Source organism: Haliaeetus leucocephalus, unplaced genomic scaffold, assembly GCF_000737465.1.
Source record: "Haliaeetus leucocephalus isolate CR32 unplaced genomic scaffold, Haliaeetus_leucocephalus-4.0 Scaffold0, whole genome shotgun sequence".
NCBI lineage: Eukaryota > Metazoa > Chordata > Aves > Accipitriformes > Accipitridae > Haliaeetus > Haliaeetus leucocephalus.
In genome coordinates this window covers 4,278,635-4,299,210 of record NW_010972436.1, presented here as the reverse complement: position 1 = coordinate 4,299,210, position 20,576 = coordinate 4,278,635, and the positions used below count along the sequence as shown (strand labels likewise).

The 20,576-nt window shown below is 39.9% G+C and overlaps 1 protein-coding gene across 1 annotated transcript in view; it reads right to left on the bottom strand.

Moving 5' to 3' along the window:
• CDK6 (cyclin-dependent kinase 6) overlaps nucleotides 1-20,576 on the bottom strand; it is a 125,251-nt gene that overhangs the window by 16,436 nt on the left and 88,239 nt on the right. Inside the window, exon 4 of the mRNA XM_010571100.1 lies at nucleotides 14,352-14,461. Within this exon, the coding sequence (XP_010569402.1) occupies nucleotides 14,352-14,461 (110 nt within the window). The remainder of the gene's footprint in view (nucleotides 1-14,351; nucleotides 14,462-20,576) is intronic.

Genomic DNA, 20,576 nt, shown 5'->3' with positions numbered 1-20,576 from the left:
ATGTAATAGGTTTTCAAGTCTGAGGCCCTCTAATTGAAAACCAATTCATGTTCCACAAACTGAATATTTTCAATTAGATTGTTTTCCCAATAAAGCTTTAAACTAAAAGATTTTGTGCCATTAGGTTGATTTCTCTTGGAATAAACTCTTTTTAACCAAACGTGTAACAGTGTTGTCATTCTTGTATCAGCTGAAAGTCTATGCACATGTAATTATTGCCTGAAGGAAACTCTTACCTATCCCTGATTCTTCTATATCAACGGAGAAGCAAGTTAATGTAAAAGGAACACATATACTACACATAACGGTTCATTCAATCTGGCCAAAGATACGTAGCAAATTACAATCCAAGTATGTGTTCCCAGGTTTTCTAGGGTTTTATTTCTTTCTCAATAATGCTAAGCAAGGAGCTTCACAGACTGAAGTATACCCTATAGATAAAAGAGCTTATACTCTAAATATGTAATATAAAATCATGAGAAAGGACAGTGTTACAAATGATGCTTTAGTTCCATCATTATGAGTTACACAGAAGATGGTACATGTATTTGACTAATTTACAAGTCTAACTTTTTTTTTTTTTTTTAATTCTACAGCTGGGAAGAGTAAGGCAAAAAAGCAAATATCCAACTATAAAAAGCATTGGAAAAAAATTGAAAGAAAAAATCTTTTCTGTCATCTGCGGTAGTACAGTGACAGAGTGATAATGAGGTAACAGAGGCTGCACATGGGCACTCTTTGAGCCTTCAGACAAGAGAGCTCCAATAGATGTCAAATTTCCATATTTGAAGGGAAACACAGAATTCAAAATGTTCTACACAATCTAGAACATAAGATGCTCAACACGGAATAAAATCCAAGAAAAAGGGATTATTTGGATTATTTTTTTTTTTCCTCTGGGAAAACATTACAATCTAAGAGAGAGAATCCTTGGATTTTCTCTCTAACTGGGCTTAGGCTGCTCCTATGTGGTACTGAGTACATGTTTTGATCTATGATCACTTTTGTTGCCCCCATATTAGGTGTTAATGGCACCTGTTGCACTAAGCCTTTCTAAATTTTCAGATAAACCTGAAACATAAGAACTGCCGCCCCCCTGCAACTAATATGTCTCATCACCTTCAGCTGTAATAAAACACTCTTGGTCAGAAAAAAAAATCTCTGAAAGGGGATTACAACCCTTCAGACAAGAAAGGCAAGGAAAACATTTCAGTACTAAACAGTAAACTGTTATGTGAGCAGAGGTAAAATTTCAACTTCAAACTTCTTCTCCAGCTGCTGAGTCTGAGTGTCAAAAGACATGAAAGTGTATTAGAAGGATGGTGTGAAGAAAATACTTTAATTTTTAGCAGCTGTGCTGGCTTACAGTGAATTAATAAACACCTGCAGAAAAACTTGAGATAAGCATTTAAGGTAGAAGGTATGTATAGCAACCATGCAAGGAAAAGTGATACAGTTTTCAAAGGACAGTTAAACTAAATACAACTTTGCCCTAAGCAATACTTTGTTCCATGGAATACACTCTGTTACTCAGAGAAGCTGTAAGATTTACATTCACTGGCCCATGACAGTGCATAGTGATCTGAGTTCACCTGTTGAGAGCTCTCCTGTTACTTATCCTGTTCAGCTATTAGTGATTTCACATGAAATCTTTTTTTCCTACTTGAATCTTTTTTGGGGCAACTTTTAGAATCATAGAATCATTTAGGTTTGGAAAAGATCTTCAAGATCATCGAGTCCAACCATCATCCATGCCCACTAAACCATGTTATGGAGTACCTTGTCTATGCGCTTTTTGAATACCTCCAGGGATGGTGACTCAACCACTTCCCTGGGCAGCCTATTCCAATGTCTGACAACCCTCTCAGTAAAGAAAATTTTTTATGCTGTTATCTCTGCTTTACCATTACTGCGCCATAGCCCTGCTTCTGTGTTGTCCGTGGCACAACTCTATTGGCTTTTGACATTATTTTAATGGAAATAACATACAACTCTGTCTTTACAGAATGAATGTTTCCTCAGTCTCTGAAATGCTGAGCACCCGTAGCTCCTTGAGCCACCCCACATCTTGAACTTTTCAGTCCCCACATCACCAGGTTGTTCATCACCTTCATGTCCCAAGTTCCCCAAGATCTAGATGGAGTTGGCTGTCATTTCTGAAAAAATTCTGATTTGCTCAGAATTAAAAAATACAGAATCCTCTTCTGGAGTAAGTGAATAACCGACTAAAAGCTTCCTTCCATGGGAAGCCATTTTATGCCTTGCTTTTCATACAGTTGTGGCTGGAGTGTCTGCCAAAAATAGAGGTTTCCAAAAAGTCTGGGCCCTCTTTAAATTCTGCTCTCACTTTCCAGCAAAGTGCCCTCACCATCAAACTCTTAAAAGATCTAGAAAAGCAACACCTACTTCTCCTATTGCAATTACTTTCCAGAAAAGGAAAACTGATTCCAAGGCAGGAGAGAAGTAGGCAAGCCTGTTTCTGTGCCTCACAGGGTAGGACACTCAGCTAGAATACAGTTCTGACTTTGTACATACACTCTTTCATTGCTAATGGTCTGACTAGATCTAGTTGTAACTGAGTATCTTCATTCTTACAGCAGAAGAGTATGATTCATCACTGCCAAACAGACTTAATTTAACAGCTATGGATATGAACATTACTGAAAAATCTCTTGCTATGTATACTTCTTTAGATGTTGAAGGCTTGCACTCCAATTATTTGGATTTTAAGAGCACTTAAAAATTATTCTGTTGTATAGAACAGTGTGTATACTGTACTGGCATAATAATAAAACCTGTTTCATGGACATAATCTAATAAAAAAATATGTGATAATTCACTATAGTTGGTCAAATTCTGGATGATATAGCTGATTGAGTCATTTATCTTCAGGTAACTGATTCAGACTTGGTCAAAATCAATAGAAACTGAATCTTCATGCCAATTTACTCCAGCTCAGTAGAATAAATGAGTGGAAATGAAGTAATCCCTTGGATGAAATTCTTAATTGACAAATGTCTGTATACCAAAAGCACTTATTACTGACAAACCTGGATACATTAGGAGGGAAGCTATGAATATGGAGAACATTTAAGTAAAAGAAGAAATACTGCATCAGAGATTGTCTTAGAGTTGCTTCCGGACGGTATGCATTCAGTGCATCTATAAAAGGAAAGCAGAGCACATTATGCATGAGTTTCTGGAAGAAGTCATATGGTTTGACCATGCATAGCCAGACTGCCGTTTCCTCAAAGACTGCAAAATGAAGCACGCTGCCAGCATAAGAGGGCAGCCAGGCATGTCACATGTTGACATCAAGAGCTCTTGACTTGTCAAATCCTGGCTCTGTCTCTAGCAGAGTCAGTGTACCATGGTGGCTGTGTCTCACACGGACTCATTTGTATAGGGCCAGCGTGTCAGCAGGTCAAGCAAAGCATGCAAGTGAATGTGCTGGCAGTGCCACAGGCGTTGTGCAAACAAAAATTAGCAGCAAGGCAACACGTGTATTCATATCACAAGGCAAATTGTGGCTTCAAAGGAAGAAGGGACAGGAACTCGTGTGAGCTGTATCCTGCCATGCCCCTTCTCTATTTTTTAGTACACAGCCAACAGCAGGACCCTGAGGACTGATGGCAAAGGCGGCTCCAGCTACATGAGGGTACCACGTGTGCAGCTCTGTGGCAGTCAGCATGCACATGCAGGACAGGCTGGGGCCACCTCCCTTCCTCCCCAAATTCGGACTCTATCTAGGTCTTTGACATCTGCAACTGCAGCCAAAGCACAGACTCCCAGAGCAGCTGGCAAGTTCTCTGCAGTGGTCTGAACCCTGCAGCGTAGGTAAGCTTTTCCACAAAGGCAGCAGGGAGCTGCCTCTGGGCACTGCATTTCCCTTGGAGAAATGGTTTTCCAGAAATCTAAATATCAAACTTCCTTTTGCTTTTTCTTTGACATTTTGAGCTCTCCTCTCACAGCCAATTATATACTTGGTACAAAATAGTACAATGTTTCAGAATGCTGTTGTTTTGCTCTGCTGTCCTTAGTCTTTTTTAAACTCCTGCTGTTGTCTGTTCCTTTAGGTGCACTTTCCACTTCTCATGCAGATTCATCATTTTCTTTAGGTGTAAAGAACATGTAATAGCTTTGGTGAGCACATACATATGGAGACGTGCTAGCGCGAAGCTGTTGAAAAGAAAACACAAATGTGGGACAGATTTGTCCTATATACTTCTGAACTATTACATACTGTTTTTACGACTGACCAATGGTAGCTAATTATTAGATTTCTTTTCCGGACAATCAAATACAGAAAACAGTAAAGCTGCCCAGATCAAAATTTCTGACTAGACAATTTGGAAAACCCCCCACACTTGGGAGCTCAGCAACATGAGCCACAGTTAAAATCTAGTCTTTCTCCCACCTCTCCAAGTGCACCAGTGTCCAGGAAAGGATCCCGTACACCCACTTGGAGTTTAAATACCTTTTTGTAGCTATTTTCTTACGAAAGAGAAAAGTAAATAAAAACAATGTTTGGTTCTATTACGAGTCAAACAAAAGTACACAGAGCTTCCCGCAGCCAAACTCTAGGCAAAAAGCAAAGCCTTTCTCAGCCAAGTTCCTGAAGAGGAAAGCTGTGTGAAAGAGCCAGGAGACCCTTTCAAAAGGAAAGTCTTTGGGCAGTGTACAGCTGGCTATCCCTCTCTGGGCTGGAGAGGAAGGGGCACGGGTAACATTGCTCTGCTTCTCTCCTCTTCTCTGGCTGGTGGAGTGACCGCTGGAAGCCATCTGCAGCTGGGGATACCATCAAAGCAGCCCTGAGGCTTCTCTGGCTTATCCCAGGAATGAACTTGCCTTTGAGACGCTCCAGAAGACACAAAGGTGGTGCACCTTCACAACGACTAGCTGGCAGCTGTGCTGAGCACAGCTCCGCGCAAGGGACCCAGGCATTTCTGCTGCCAGCTGCATTTCCAAATGTCCATTACAAATGCTACAATGTTAATATGAAGGACTTACAAATATCTGCATCATGACTGACATGTTGTGGTCTTTCTCCTAGCCGCAAGGTCTTTTCCTCTGACCTCTGGCTAGGCTAATCCAGATTGTCACAGACTGGAATATCACCCCTCTAAGGAATGTATATTTTTTTAAGGATGACATGTTCAGGGGGATTTCAGACAAGTGCTGTGCCACCTGCGTGTGAAGAAGCTACAGGAAGCTTTCCAGGAGGGGAGCTCTCTCATGAGCTCCCGCTGGGCTTGAGCTGTGTGCAGCTGCCGGCTGCCAGCCCAGAGCCACCCGGCCCCAGTCCCTTGGCCACTGCCTGGCCTGACGTGACCCCATACCTGAACTTAATAGTCAAATTAAACTTGGTCAGCTAACACCGTTTCTGTGGATCTTCTTACCCCTGCCTCAAGGTTCCCTTCTGTTTTTTTGTCATGGGTAGTGACAGTTTTTGGTTTCTATGGTTTATCAACGGTTTCCCTTACCAACAGATCTATTCCTCTGACTGAAAGCCTGGCACAGCTGGAAGCTAGAAGGAAAACCACAAGTGAATGGCCTGGCACTCACTCACCACTCATCTCCAACCACAGACCGATACAGTTACTGGATTTGACTAACGGCTATCAATCAGCCCAACTGTAGACACTTAGAAAGATATCAGCTAGAAAAGGCTTGAGGGAAAATGTGAGCCAAAACCCAAGGTATTTTACTTTTAATGGGGTGATGCTGTCTTGGAAACTCACATCCATTTTGTACTCGATAATTAGTGGTATAATTCTGACTGCTTGCCCTTCTCTCCATTAATCTGCATTTGTCCTCTGCGCAAAGCCAATGAGAGTTCTGCCTCGGAGGTCAGATTAAACAGAAAACAATCCTGCTTATCCGAAAACTGGAATAACATGAACAAGTGCAGTCTTCTGCATGCCTTTGTTAGTTAAGTTTGAAGCAAAATGTCATTGTTGTTCCATCAGATCACTAAGGTCACTAAGCTAAATTGTGGCTTGGGTCCATTCAACTTAAAAAATACTTGAAAAAAATCTTTGTAATAGGCTGTCCACTTATCTGGGGAGGAAGAAAAAATCCTATTTTATTAGGTCTGGTTTGGAAAAACCATCAGCCTCCCACACACCCATATGCACATGAATGGCAAAAGAATAAAGGAGGAAAAGTGCAAAGCACAGAATTTTGAATGCTGACAAGATCTTTCCAAGCAACGAACCTTCTCCCAGTACAGTTGGTCTGGACTGTGATGAACTTTTATGGCACTTACAACTTAAATCATTCTTGTAACAAAACAAGATAATTTCCAAAAATGGCAAAAACAAACTCAGGCCAGAACTGTACAGTACCTTGGTTCAAAGGTTGCAAATCAAGCTGTGTAGCTTTTACAGTTCTAAGCTGCAATATCCACCATTGCTTGTTAAAACAAAGACAAAACAGAAAAGGAAAAAAAAGTTGTTGTTTTAATTTTCCTGTTACCAAAATATAACTGTGAGCAGAGACAAATGAATGATTACACTTTCAAGCTCTTGGTCCACTACATATGTTGGTTTAAGGTTCACTGGAAAACACCAGATAATACGATTGCAAAGTCTGTGTTTAAAATTGCTGCATGATAAAGAGAACAGTTCTCTCTTAAACCACATTTAGGATGTTTGCCAGTTTATACAGAAAACCCAACTTATAAGCAGCATTCATGGCTGTTGCTTTTTGCTTAGATGTCTGTACTGTCTTGGTTTTATTACACCTTCCCTCCCAATATCCACTTATACATCCTTTTTTTTTTTTTCCTTTCACAGATTCCTCTCCTGCTCCCTCTATTTCTCTCTTCTTTCCAACATAAAGAAGATTTGAAAATATATTACAGCTCTCTTTTCTCTCTGCTTTTGAAAGGCATTTCAGAAATGTGTTGAAAATAAGAGAACAGAGCATGAAAAGGGAAGGTTAAGCTAACAGCTGAAAAAAGGTAGAAACTTTACTGTATGGAGAGATACAGGATCTAGCAGGCAAAGTAAAATATTCTTACTGCTGCATAGCTACAGTGCCCACTTAAAACAGTGAGGACTGAATGATCAGGTATGCTGAAGTACAGGAAACTAACTGACAAAAAATTAAAATGCATCTGAAATGAGACAAAGCTGTGTCATAGAAGTATGCCTCACAATTCCTTACATGGCAGTATTCATATTTTAGAGTCTCTTTATTATCATTAGAGTCTCTTTTCAGACTCTGCTCACAGTACTATTGTATGTGCAGAACGGTAAAACCAAACTGAAGTCTTCACTACTATCAGTCAGAGTTGCCTTTCTTTCTCTTGTGTTCAGCATGACCAGGATATCATCTGCAATATCCATACAGGTAGCAAGAAGTTAAAAACCCAGGTTGGTCACAATTCACAACAGTGTGCAAAACAACTCTTAATAAAGACCATTTTAAAAAGGCAAGGAATATAATCCTTCCCTACAGAAACCCTGGTGATTTTTCCATGATTTCCTACCCTACATAAATCATGCTGAGTTTATCCACTGATTTCAGTTTGAGACAGAGTTTCTTTTACGGCATGTTGTATGAATATGTGGTCTCTCTCTTCTGGTCCTGTCCAAACAAAAGTATCTTCAGTCACATCTTTGCCTGCACTGATGCACTTGGGCTATGGCAAGAATATGTACTGTACTTAGAAAAACAAGCTCCATATTAAGTTGCATAGTATTTTGCTGCTAATGTTCCAGTATATGATACTTTACTGTTGATTATAGGCTTTCAACAAATGTTTCTGCTCCCTCAGTGCTTTGGATAATTTAATAATATTCATGGAAAACATTTTTAAGTGATGACATACTGTTAACTTAATTTGAAGTGATGGTCACTTAGTACATATAAATCCTCCTGCCAGGTATGCATCTGCAAAGTTACAGATTCGTTTTCTGTTCCTCAAGACCATTCAACAGCAAAGTAACTCGTCACAAGGAATGACTGACCCAGGATATGTCTGGAGTAAAGGACACAGTACTTCAAATTTCCAAGCAATTCTCTGCAACAGCAGAATTTCTGTGAATCGCTTTCCCCAAAGCCCACTGTCCTCTCTACTTCATTCTCCAGATGAAGAACATGCTTAAGCAGTTGAGAACCTGTGGTTCTGCTGTTAAACACACATTGCCAGATGTATACCTAATTTTTTCAAAGTGCAACCTTAAAAGACTACACCTGTGGGAGAGTAGCACCTATAGGAACAGCTAATTCAGACCAAATGGGTGCATGATGAAACTGATGCTAGTTAGAAGAACAGACTCAGCGATGAACTGGACTGGAGATCTCTTCCACCATAAAAGCTGCCTGTCTCATTCAAAGCACAACAGAACCTGCAGGCTCTGTTATGAGTTATCACTTTGCTGCCTACTGGTAACAAATGGGAGTGTGTACCTCCTTCTCTGAGTAAGGACATGCTCACATAGCTCACATACTCATGGACTGTTTTCCTTTGAAGCTACCTTTTTATTTGTGTGTTTGTGATATTTTAGCAGACAGATAACAACAATCATACTAGCAGAGTGGCTTAAATTATTACAAATTTAGCTTGAACACCCTCTTTTGCTTGGGCTACATAGTCTCATAAAGACCAGAAGAGAGACACTGTGAATTCCAGCCTCAGCTCTTCAAGTGACAGTTCTTCATATCTCCCATATACACTGCGACCCTTATTTTGAATGAAAGTCTCACAGTCCTGGGAGTTACCTGTCAAGGTTTATTTCACAGATAAGACAACTGAAAGCTTGTTCAGGATCACTGAAAGAAGTGCAAGGAATGGAAGCTGGGACAACGCTATGCAATATACTCTCCTCCTTGCCAGTTTGCAACACTGTCTTTTACAGAGATCACTCCAACTAAGTTCTGTACTATGCACATTAACAGAGATTAGCTCTGCCACTCTTTACGCCACTCTGTCACACTGAATTGTTTCTAGAGGTTACAATCCCCTCCCCTCTGAAGTCAGGGTTAATTTCAGCAATGATTTCAGTGAAGCCAACACTTTACTACAGGATCCAGCTAAAAAGAGTTATTCTTTTCACTCAGTGATAGAAGTGCCATCTTCAGGTTTTGGAGACAGCTTAAAAACAGTTGTTCCTGTTACACTTGGCTATTTTCTTCTGCAACCACTTGACCATATTTATCCCACAAGGCATTAACTGAAATTTAAGCTGCAGAGCAGACTGCTCTTCCCTTGCTCACAAGTAGAAGTGGAATCCAGAGGCAGGTGGGTGCCTCGTCTCCTTCCACAGACTTATCCTACCACCTGGTTCTTTAGTCAACACAGAAAAAGTACATGCAATGGATCTGACGGTTGCATTTCAAACTCTACTAATAACCTATGGCTTGTTTGGAAAGGGGAATAAAGATTTACTATAATTTAGTGTGTAAGATGCTTTATAATTACTCTATACTGTAAGACATTGTATCTAAGAATGAATATGTGTATATTGCTAGTCTTTTTAAACCTGTTAAATGTTTTATGATTAAAGGCAGCCTGTAGGTCCCAAACCCAGTGCTCACATCAAAGCCTGATCACCAGACAAGGCTCTAAGCTTTGATTTTATCACATCTGTATACATTACCTAGAGCAAAAAAGTCTTGGGCTCATGGCTTTTCTACACACAGTGATGTAACTCCCCTAATAGGACAAATTTATACCATTGGAAGATAACTTATATGCCTATAGCTTGCTTCCCTCTGCCCATTGTTTGTGCCCACCAGGGAACTTGTCCCATCATAGGTATTTTAGTAGAGTCCCATGTCTCTGCTGCTGCTACAATTTTCAAGCATGGTTGGTAATGCAATAACTGTATCACATCTATTAGGACCTGTCAGAGGAAGCTGAAAAATGAGACAACTGTTAAAACCATGATTTAATATTTAAAAATGAATAAATAATAACCTCATGCTATTTGTGCCAATCTTGTGGCTTATGAAATTCTGGGACTGATGATCTTAGCAACAGCAGGCTGATTAAAACACCACGGAGCTGGTGCATGAACAGTCTCAGTAAGAAGCCCATGTGCATGGAATTAATTTTCCTCTTGGCTGGATGAAGCTTGGGGCACTGAGATAATACTGTTCTACTTTTGGTTTGGGGAGGTGGAAATGGTTTTTGGGAGAGGACCATCTTTCAAGTTTTGGGGTTGAATTGGTACCTGTAATGTTTGTGAAGATTACACATGCAGTCACAACACTGGCCACTCTCAAATGTATGACTTCCTCAGCTGTACTGGGCTGTAAAGATAAGGTAGGCTACAAAAACTGATGGTCTCTTCTGATGATTTTTAGCTCTATATTTACTACAAAGGAAGACAAGCTCAGTTGCTTCTGCAGTATTATAGTTAAACTTGCCTAGCTGGAATTATTATATAGATATCTGACTCAGTGTCACATACACACCTACTAACACCTTAGTCGATGAAGGATTGCAATCATACAGGATTGTGGTTTTGAAGACTGGGCATATATAGATGCACTAAGAACTACGCATTGAAACATTCTGACATTTTTTTCTCAAGACTGCCTACTCAGAAGAGAGTCCAAGACTGGTGATCCCTGCTTTCTTTTATAGATCATTTCACCCAGATTCAGATTCCAGTCTTCTGCCCCTCTCACAATCATTCACCTTGATTAAGTATTACAAGCAAGAAGAGAGACAGTCCCTTCTTCCCTAAAACACTGGTCATGGCTTCCTGCTTTGGAGCTGCCAGCAGTCCTTGGGCCAGCTGGAAGAGTTTCATGTATCCAGACAGAAGTGGATGCTACTCCCATGTTTGCCTTTATAATGAGTTTTTCACTACGTAGGAGGTACAAGGCCCTTTCCTTCTGGCCAGGAAAATGCTCAGCCTCAAGAGTGAAACCTTTTTGCAAGTAATCCTTATTTTTACCTAAAAATATATATAAAAAAATTCTAATCTTCTTGCTGTATCAAAGGATGCCCCCATGCTATTGGACCCCCATCAATCCTGCCAGCTTTATATCTGAAGGATTCTGTCATATGGTAACAAGCCATACCATACTTTACAATTTTCCTTACTGGTTATTATTATCAATGCACCATAGCTTTTAAATCACAAAGAAAACAGTCACTGTGACAAATATGTTTACACTTAAGTTATGTAAGGACAGTCCATCGAAACGTGTTTAGAAGTCACTGCAACCTACTTAATTAGACAGGAAATTTAAAAACTGAAACTACCACATAAGGAAATTTTCAAGTAATGCTTTATTTGGGGGTGCTCTCATCAGCAGTGCACATGGACAGAAAAAGATGCACAAAGCAGAATAGTTTCTGCATACATAACACATATACCTGACTACTGAGCAATTTATTGCTGATCTGTGAGTGGAGCAGCATCCTTGGGAATCTGTGTGAGGGTTTTCAGGATATAACCTTTGTGCATTCACGTATGCAGAAGCCTACAAATCTGCACCATAATTAAAATGTCCATGTTTTAAATATAGCTATGACTTTATACAAACCTCAGATTGCAGGAGGAGCTGAGAAGTGTCATTTGTTTAGCTGAATCAGCCAAGATGAGAGAGATGTTCAAATTTACTCTAGGTGTATCTAGACAGAGATATATTTATTTTATTTTTTTTGCCTATGATTCCTTTATACACTTTTGTGTATTTCAAAACTATTTCTTAAACAAATACTTTGTTTGCATTTGTCTTAAACTGTTTTGGATTAAGGGTGATATAAATTAAATGAGTTGCCTTCCATTTGGACATAGCAAGCTGTAACATAGGGACTGGACCATTCATACAGAGCTCACCTCTCTCCTATACTTGTCCAAACCTACAGCAACCTGACTATGTTTGTAACAGCCTACAAAGCTATATTCTAGCAAACTCAAAATGTCAAATGTCTTCTTGGCATAAACAGCATTCTGATATGTTTTGTGATTCTGTGTAGTGTTTTATCTTGAAGCCCGTTCCAGTGAAGTCTCCATGATGTAAAAAAGCTCAGAGGAGTCTCAATACATTTCTTAAAACTGATAGAGCTTTAAAATCTTTCAAAGAGAAAGCAAAAAAGAGTGGGGAAAGAAGGCAAAAAGTTTGTACCCAGTAAGACACTAAAAAGAAAAGGTTGTCTTAATGTCAAACCAACATCTACTTCTAAGCTTTAGCCGCATTCTTGTACTCTTACCCTATCAGCACCAGTGGAAATGCAGATTGGTGATTACCCAAGGGCACTACCATTTTCCAGCAGAAATAGCTGTTGCATTTATTCAATCTTTTGGAAATAATCCATGGAGTTTGCAAAATTTTACGGTTTATTGCTATCAAGGTCACAGTAACATGGATTTTCTTTTGCAATCCATCAGGAGAATCAGAAAGACAACATATATCATACAGAGAGTATTGCAACATTAACCCAATACAACAGTCCATGGAGATAGCATTCAGTACTGTTCATTGTAGCTTTATGGCAATGAGCCTTGAGATTAGTCTTCTGAATCATGCTTGTATACTGAAGTATGCGAAAGTCATATTGTTTCCAATGCAACAACATAGTACATACAGACTTGGCAGATTCCTGACCTCTACAGTTTTTGACAGTTTCCCAAATTTAGGACTGAGAATGTCAGACTGACCCTGCATTTGGCAAGAATAATAGAAGTCCTGGTTTTATCAAACTCTGCTTCAAGTCAGATCTCATTTTCATTAAAAAAAAAAAAAAATCTCCGATTTTGTAATATTAACGTAATATTTGTATTTGTAAACAAGTAGAAAATTAAGCTGTCCCTAAATGAATGTACTATGTTGGATTTGGAGAGTCAGTGAGGCTCCTACATCATAAAAGGAAAAATAAAATTAAATTGGTGGTGCTTGCATATGGCAATATTTCTTATCTGTCAGAAGACTGCAAATTAAATGACAAAAAAAAATGAGAGTTTCGAGCATGTAAAAAAGTTCTATGTTCAGTTGTTTGTCCTCTATCACTCTTATTGCAGATGAAGTTGTTGACTCTGCTATTTAAATCAGAAAAAATATCAATGGCTTAATGCTATTGTGAACCTGGCAGTAAATGGGATAAGACTAAATCTTCAAAACTTTGCCATGGAGGGTTTAATTGATACTCCTAAAATCCACATTCTTTTTTTTTTTCTCATTTTCTGACCTCATTTCTGAGTCAGAGACAGAGAGGGTGGAGTATAATAATTCTACCCAGGCCGTTTGACCAGGCAAGAAGCCCAAGAAAAATGATTTTTCCATATACTAACATTAATAAGTAGTAGAATCCCAAAGTTATTTTGCAAGACTTCAACTAGTATTTTGAACTTCACATTACATAAATTAAATAGTTGTTTCTCAAGGCCCTTGCAGCATGGCTTCTTCTTGTAAATTATACTGATTTTGCTTTTTAGGCTGCCCAGTGTGTCATTTTCTTTCATATTTTCTTTATGTATATTCTTTGATTTCACAGTGGATGTTACAAAATGCTATACAGTTTCTACACGGAGATCATCACCCAGGTGATGACAATATTCACTTTTTTTGCAGTAAGCTCAACCAAAATGCATGTGATTGGGTTAATATTGAGACAGTTTTACCTTGTTAAGGTTCTTGGGGCTTTGTTCCTCTCCACACCCTATATGGTACAACCTCCATATTAGTGTCCTTCCATGGGGAAAGATCAGTACACAAGTGTTCCTCTCGTATTCACAACTCATCTGCATCCAGCTGTAATATTTTGTAACAAGATAGTTCTGATAGCCAATTTAAGCGAACCAGCCAAAAAAAAGAGTCTTTTACCTTTTTTTTGGACTACATTTAACATCTCTGTTACCCTACACTCAGGCTAAATAGTTTATTCTTAAAAAAATCCTACCTCTGTTTCCTACCTCTAGAAATCAACTTTACAGTGACTTCTGAGATCTCAAATGTGCCAAGAGGGGACTACAAGCTAACACCTGATGCTCCAATGCATGAACTCCAGAGCAAGAAGACTCTGCTGATCACCATGCCCTGCCTTCCTCAGGGTAAATCCTTTCCAGAATCCAGCTTTACTCAAATGGATCAACAGCCTCTCTAGCCCACTTTTATCTGCATTTGGATTCAGGTGTAACAGGAATACAACAATGCTCATACAGGCTTTACCAAGAGCTGAGGCAGACTCCCATCAGAAAAAGAAAGACTCCAAGATGGCAACAAGTATGAATTCACAATGGGCATTTGCATTTTGCGCTGCAAATAGAACATCCTATCAGGCCTTTCCAATATAAACATGATCCAGTGTATTGTACCAGACATTACTGCACATTTTTTCAAATTTCATATGAAAAACATGAAGAAAATAAAACTGTATTTCTTACTTTCGGCGGAACATTTCTGCAAATATGCAGCCGACACTCCAAAGATCAACTGGTGTTGCATAGCTGGACTGAAGCAAAACTTCAGGAGCTCTATACCACAAAGTAACAACCTGTAAAACAAAAAGGAACATAAGAGACAGCTCAGCTACAGAATTACAACTTTGTAAGTGTTGTTCATACAGCTCCCATTTAGTTTAATCCAAATTGTAAAATCTCACAGGTTAGGGCAAACTGATTTGGCCAGTGCGTAGAAAAGGGTCCTGTATGGGAAATCTCAGTATGGATAGCTGCAGTGATGATGAGTCGAGAAATGAGACCACTTCTTGTCAAGAACAGTGCAGTTCAGGGTACAACAAAAATACAGTATCAGAGTGCAGCATTGGTGTAAAACAACAGTATCACAGCACACTACCAGAACAACTCTTTGAAGCTTTTGCAGTTTACAGACCCCAAACACTTTCCAGTGGAGATTTGGACTCTCCATAGGGCAAACGTTAGTCTATTGAACAAGGCCTCCTTTTCTTGAACAACTTTTGTAGACCCTTAGATGTAGTCACCAGAGCCAAACTGGAAGCAAATAAGCTAGGGAATACTGTGGGTTTACCCATAGAACAAATCAGAACCTGTAACCCATGTCTGTCCTAAGCCCTTCATAGTTTATGTATTATTTTTTGTAAAAGAAATGGGGTTAGCTCAAGTGTATGGACCAAGCTGGGTAAACATGTATGACCTGTCTCAAAAGTTCTCTCTGAAGAAACTGAAGAAAATATACAATTTTTTTTTTAATCAGTTGGATACAGATTAAGTCAAACCCTCCTCAAAGCTGTCCCTTACCAAAGGCATTCAGTGCTGTCCACTGTAGTTTCCTCACACACAGAGGTACCTTAAACTGGCAGTTTTCAACTGAGCAACACAGCACAGGGATCCTTGGCAGATTCCTGACCTTTATAGTTGTGTGACTGTCTCTGCCCACGTGCTGCTGGTAGACCAGCACTAACTTCTCTCACAATTTATTTTCAAATGATACACTCTTTCCCAGGGACATATGCCACATAAAGCGTCTGCTTTTAGGTTGTTCTTGTCCTGGTGGTCATGTTGCAACATGTTGTAGAGACCCAGTGGGAATTTTACTGGCACTGCTCCATTGATGTACTTTGATGAGTCGTCCACATTGGACCCACAACAGAGATGGGACAGTTTATATTTATCCTTTTGTTTCCCACAAATAGACCAAATACAGATGAGGCTGACTGTATCTTCAGTATATTTACAGAAGAACACAAGGAGCTTCTTCAGAGTCCTGCGGGAGCTATTATGTTGCTAGAATATAATCTCAGAGACACAGGAGTATCCTGCTCCTGAATACAGTTATAATCCAGCCATAACAACACATGATCATCAGCTAAATACCAATATTTTCTTAGTGTGTGCTATAATTTAAACGTCTGACTGTTAATCTGGGGGCAGGAAGGGTCTCAACAATTATTGGTTTGTTTCTCCAGCAAACACAAAGGTGGGAGATGCAGCATTCAGGAGAAACATGAAACAAAGCAAAAACACTGAAAAGAAACAAGTGCAAGGATAAGAATAAAAATAACTTTAAAAATTATATTAACTAGGATAGTGAGTTCTGAATTTCAAGACCAGTACAAAGAAATGTGTAAGAAGAGTGGGTTTTTTTAATGATAACAATATAATTGTCTTCTAAGCAAAAATAACAATGGAAGTAATCAGCTGAATTTGCTGGTCAAAGCCAGCTGAAACAAAAGCAAATACAACATTAATTACAATCATTACATGCCCTGACAGCCTTTGGAACTACTGAAGGGCTATTGAAGGGAGGTTCACGGATATTTGCACAAGTGGTCATATTTGCTAACAGTCCTCTTAAACACTTTGATCTCTATTCATAAAATTTGTCTTTGAAACAGTTCAATAACACAGTGCAAAGTACTGCACGGGCAAGCTAGAATTCCAGATACCTGTCCACAGAAACAGGTTCCTGTGTGGAAGTTGGGCATTATTTAACTCCATTTGTCTTGTTCCTGATTTGGTACCATACCAGTGGTGCTTTTCCAAAATATTTCCCTCTATAAAAACCAGAAGACTTTATTCAGAGAGTCACTCTAGGGAAATGAGACAAATGTAACTGAAGGTCAGGGATTTTTACTGGAGCTGCCCTATTTGAGTCAGAGAGAATTCCTCCTAAAACACATACATATTTTTCCTGATGCAGATACACCTCTCAAACTGAACTGCACTTTTATTCTCCCAGTACATCTGTGGAAAAGCTTATTGAAGAAACTGTGCTTTGAGAAATTAGATATAACAATTTCAACCCATTATTGTTTGTCAGTGGCTGGGTGCAGTGTCAGGAGCAAGAGCTGTGTGATCTCTGATCTGCGGGAATACCACCAAACCTCACGATTCCTGGTTTGAGATCCACACTGCTGTTCTCACACAGAGTGAAAGGGTACTTTATTTTTCCCAATCCCACCAGCCCTGCCACATTAGGGTTCTGCACTCTCATAGGCAAAGGATTGGGGGATGCATGGTTGCAAGGCAGTTTGAATAATTCTGACAAAGTATGCCCCAAACTGAAGTCCCTTTTCCAGGGAAATGCGGCACAGGGCAGCTGCTCCTTTCCTGAGAGAAGTGTCGCAGCTCATAGTTGGTCCCTGGGTGCTTGCTCAGGGGGAACAGTGCTGTTTTCAGAAGGCTGCGGAAGCGTACAGCATGTTAGCTGCTTCTCCCACGTGACCACTTACTGGCACAGTTCCCCAAGCATTTGCACCCTGCTACGCTCCATGCATGCATACACAGGGGATTGGGAGATTTTACTTCTGAGTAATTTGGAAACTTAGCCCTTAAAAAAAAAATTATTTCCAAAGTCTTAGAGTTAAATTCCAGCAAATGCCTGATTGCTTTACAGTCAGAGAGGAAGTAATCTGTGTTGAGCTGTTTTGATATACTCTGTCATTACTGTGTAATTGTAGAAGTGACCAAGTAACCTTTATGGTTTATAATATGCAAGTCTGTGTTTCAAAATGTGAACCTGAAAGGGATCAAAATGTACTAAATGTCAGTTTGCACACAAGTAATGCCACAGATGACTCCTCTAGTGGTCAGGGTCTTCTCCTGAAAAGCACAGGATGATGCAGATGATGCAGTGGTTTTGACACAGAGTTTCACACTCTCTTTCTCTTACCATAGAAACCAAGAAAATATTTGTGGACATTCCATTAACATTTGCAGATAAGTAGAAATGAAAATTATTCTGAACACAGGATATGGTGAGGCTGAACAACTAGATCATCACTTCCTCTTTAGCACAGCTCTGACTTAGAATGAAAAAAATGCTTTGCTTAGGTAAGCCATCCCACCAGTGAGACAGGCTCTCCCTGAGAGATAGAGCACTTGATAAAGAGTTGCTTGATAAAGTCCCATTTTTAGGATGAAAAAAGCAAGCACATCCATTGGTACTTTTCACTTAAATTCTGCCTCTCCTGAAAATCTGATGCACACGTAATGTGGCACATGGCGATTGCTCTGCAGGAAAAGGGGTTCACGCTCACATGCTGACAGAGATCCTAAATTCAGCACAAGACTCCTAAATACTTTGGAGATTGTAGGCTTTAGTGACCATGTTGCATTTTAGTCCTCTCATCTAAAAAACTTCCCTCCTTTGCCTCCTCCTTGCTTCTCCTCACCCTGCCTGGTCTCTTTAGCTCCTCTCTTACACCACCCAGGTTCCCCCAAGCTGTCCCCCGACATCCTGCCTCCTCTCCCCTGCCTCTGCCTTTCTGCCACTTGCCAGTGGCCCCTGTGAGAGCGTCACTGAACATACCTTACCCACTGCTGCTCATGTGCAAACGCCCAGCTGGACACAGACTGCTGCCCCGCCATGTCCCATGTGCTCTGACTTCCCACATGTTCCCCGTCTGCTCCCTTGCACCCGCAAACTCCCCCAAATTTCACACCCTGTCCCCTCCTCTTCCAACAGCCTCCAAATGCTCCCAGGCCACATTAGCTCCTTTTACCCCCTTAGCTTCTCAGCCCACTCTTCCTGCACTGAGGATACCCTATGACATTTTTGTTTCATAGATTAAGCTGCATACAAAAAGATTGAGAATAAATCATACACTGGAAGGAGTATGTACTTAAAGGAGTAACTATGCTCCTCTTCCAGTGCACATTTTATGTTTCCACTATCCAGATAAGATGGGATGATATCAGATAAGAATGATACCAGTAGCTGCAGATCACTGTTTCTAACAATTTAAATGCCAATAGATTTAGGCAGCACTTTAGGATGAAATGTGTATCTGAGAGGCATCAGAAAGGAGAAGAACATCTGCAAAAGTCTACCAAGGCTGTGTCTGACCTCCTAAAGAAGGAAATGTGCTCAGTGAGAAACAAGGGGAGATCTGCATTTAGAGTCATAAGAAGAAAGAGAACTTTATTTTGAAATAAAGCTTTCTGCCTTATTATACCTGACAGATGTTGCTATCTGGGACCATCTAGCCCCAGGAGTTTCAATCCTGCACTTCATGGTACCTGTTTATGATGAAAAATTAAATTGCTGGTAAGTATCTGCTCACTAGCAATGCAAACAGAAGATCTAGGCATTCTGTCAGTCTCATTTAATTTCCATCTTTCCCTTTCCAAATATAGTTGCTGTCTGAATAGCATACCGTTCAAAAAAGACAAAGACAAACAGAGGTTTAAGGATGGGGTTGAGTAACATAGACACAAAAGACTACATTTCGGTTTGCCACAGACTTTAAGTACAGACCAATGCCCAGTTGCACAGCTACAGGAACAAAGCAGGGATCAGACTGTAACACAGCAGCTATGTCTGTGCTAGGAAATTAAATGGGACAGGAAATGTTCCTTTGGCACCAAGACCAACAGGCACAGAGTGGCCTATGTCCATATTACTAAATTCTCAGCCTCCCAAAAAAGGTGACCGCATGCAAACTGCTTATTGGGAATAGTCTTTGGTCCATGCTTAACTGTGCCTAGGAACCGTCTGGGGAAAGGCTGGTTGGCATAACTCAAAACCATGCCAGGAACTATTCTAATAATTTAACAGTATAGACAATTGAGCTCCAGTACCCACGAATGTTTCCTGGCACTCTTTAATCTACTACTCAGTGAGTCACGCTGTGGCCCTTGGTCTTCCTTTCACTCCACAGAGGAGGCATTTTGCTATGCTTCCCTCATCTCCACTGATTCAGAGGGGGCTCCAGGAGGGCAATGGGGTGGGGGAGGCATGGCCCACTCCTCATCTCACCCAGCAACTGATCTTATTTTATCGTGTGTTGTACAGCTCAGATGAACACATGCTGCAACTGCTTACTATCTATGAGGAGAATCTAACTGACTGGCCCACATGTAGACATCTTCCTTTTAGACATCTAAAGCTGGATGAGATTAATTTTACTCTAATTAGTTCTGAGGGGACTTTGAAGAGGCCTATAAAATCTTTTAAAATATTAGCTTTCATAGAAATCATTCCACAAAAGCAATTAGCAGGATGCTTAAATTCATACAAAGTATGCTTGAATCCAAATAAAATTCTTCTTCCAAATCTTTTGCTTTTGTAATTGTGGTTTCTACTGTAGTCTTTTGGTGCTGATTTTGTTAATTATATTTGCCGTTAGACACTGGATCATTTCATTGCTTAAAGCATTTCAACCTCATGAAAGATTATTTGTAATTTTTTTTTTTTAAAGTTCCTTAACATGGTTCTTAAACTCAGCTATTTTGTTCAGTTGCCCCTAACAGGGCTTTCATATTATCTTATATTATCTTTCAGGCATCTTTTTGACTCTTTTTCATTTATTGTTGTCCTTTCTTTTTGAGTAAAAATAAGGGAATATAGCTATAGAATATATGGTGCAGTATGTAGAATATTGCTCTTTAATGTCACTTCATGGTCTCCCAACTTCACAAAAAATCTATCGCTTCAAACTGTTCAGGAGGATTCAAAGTGTAATCTTTCCAACTTCACTATGGAGCTGCTACTGCATGGTTTCTTCTTCAGGTCTGGGACTCTAAAAGGACTTGCAGAATTTTCTTCAAGCTTTGTAGAAAATTTCTTCTCAGCTGTATGACTAAGCCTGACACATTCACCACAGACTAGTTGGAGAGGACAGAATTACAGACGGCTAAAAATCTGGGCTTGCATATTGATTAGAAGCCTGGCTTCAATCTCCACTG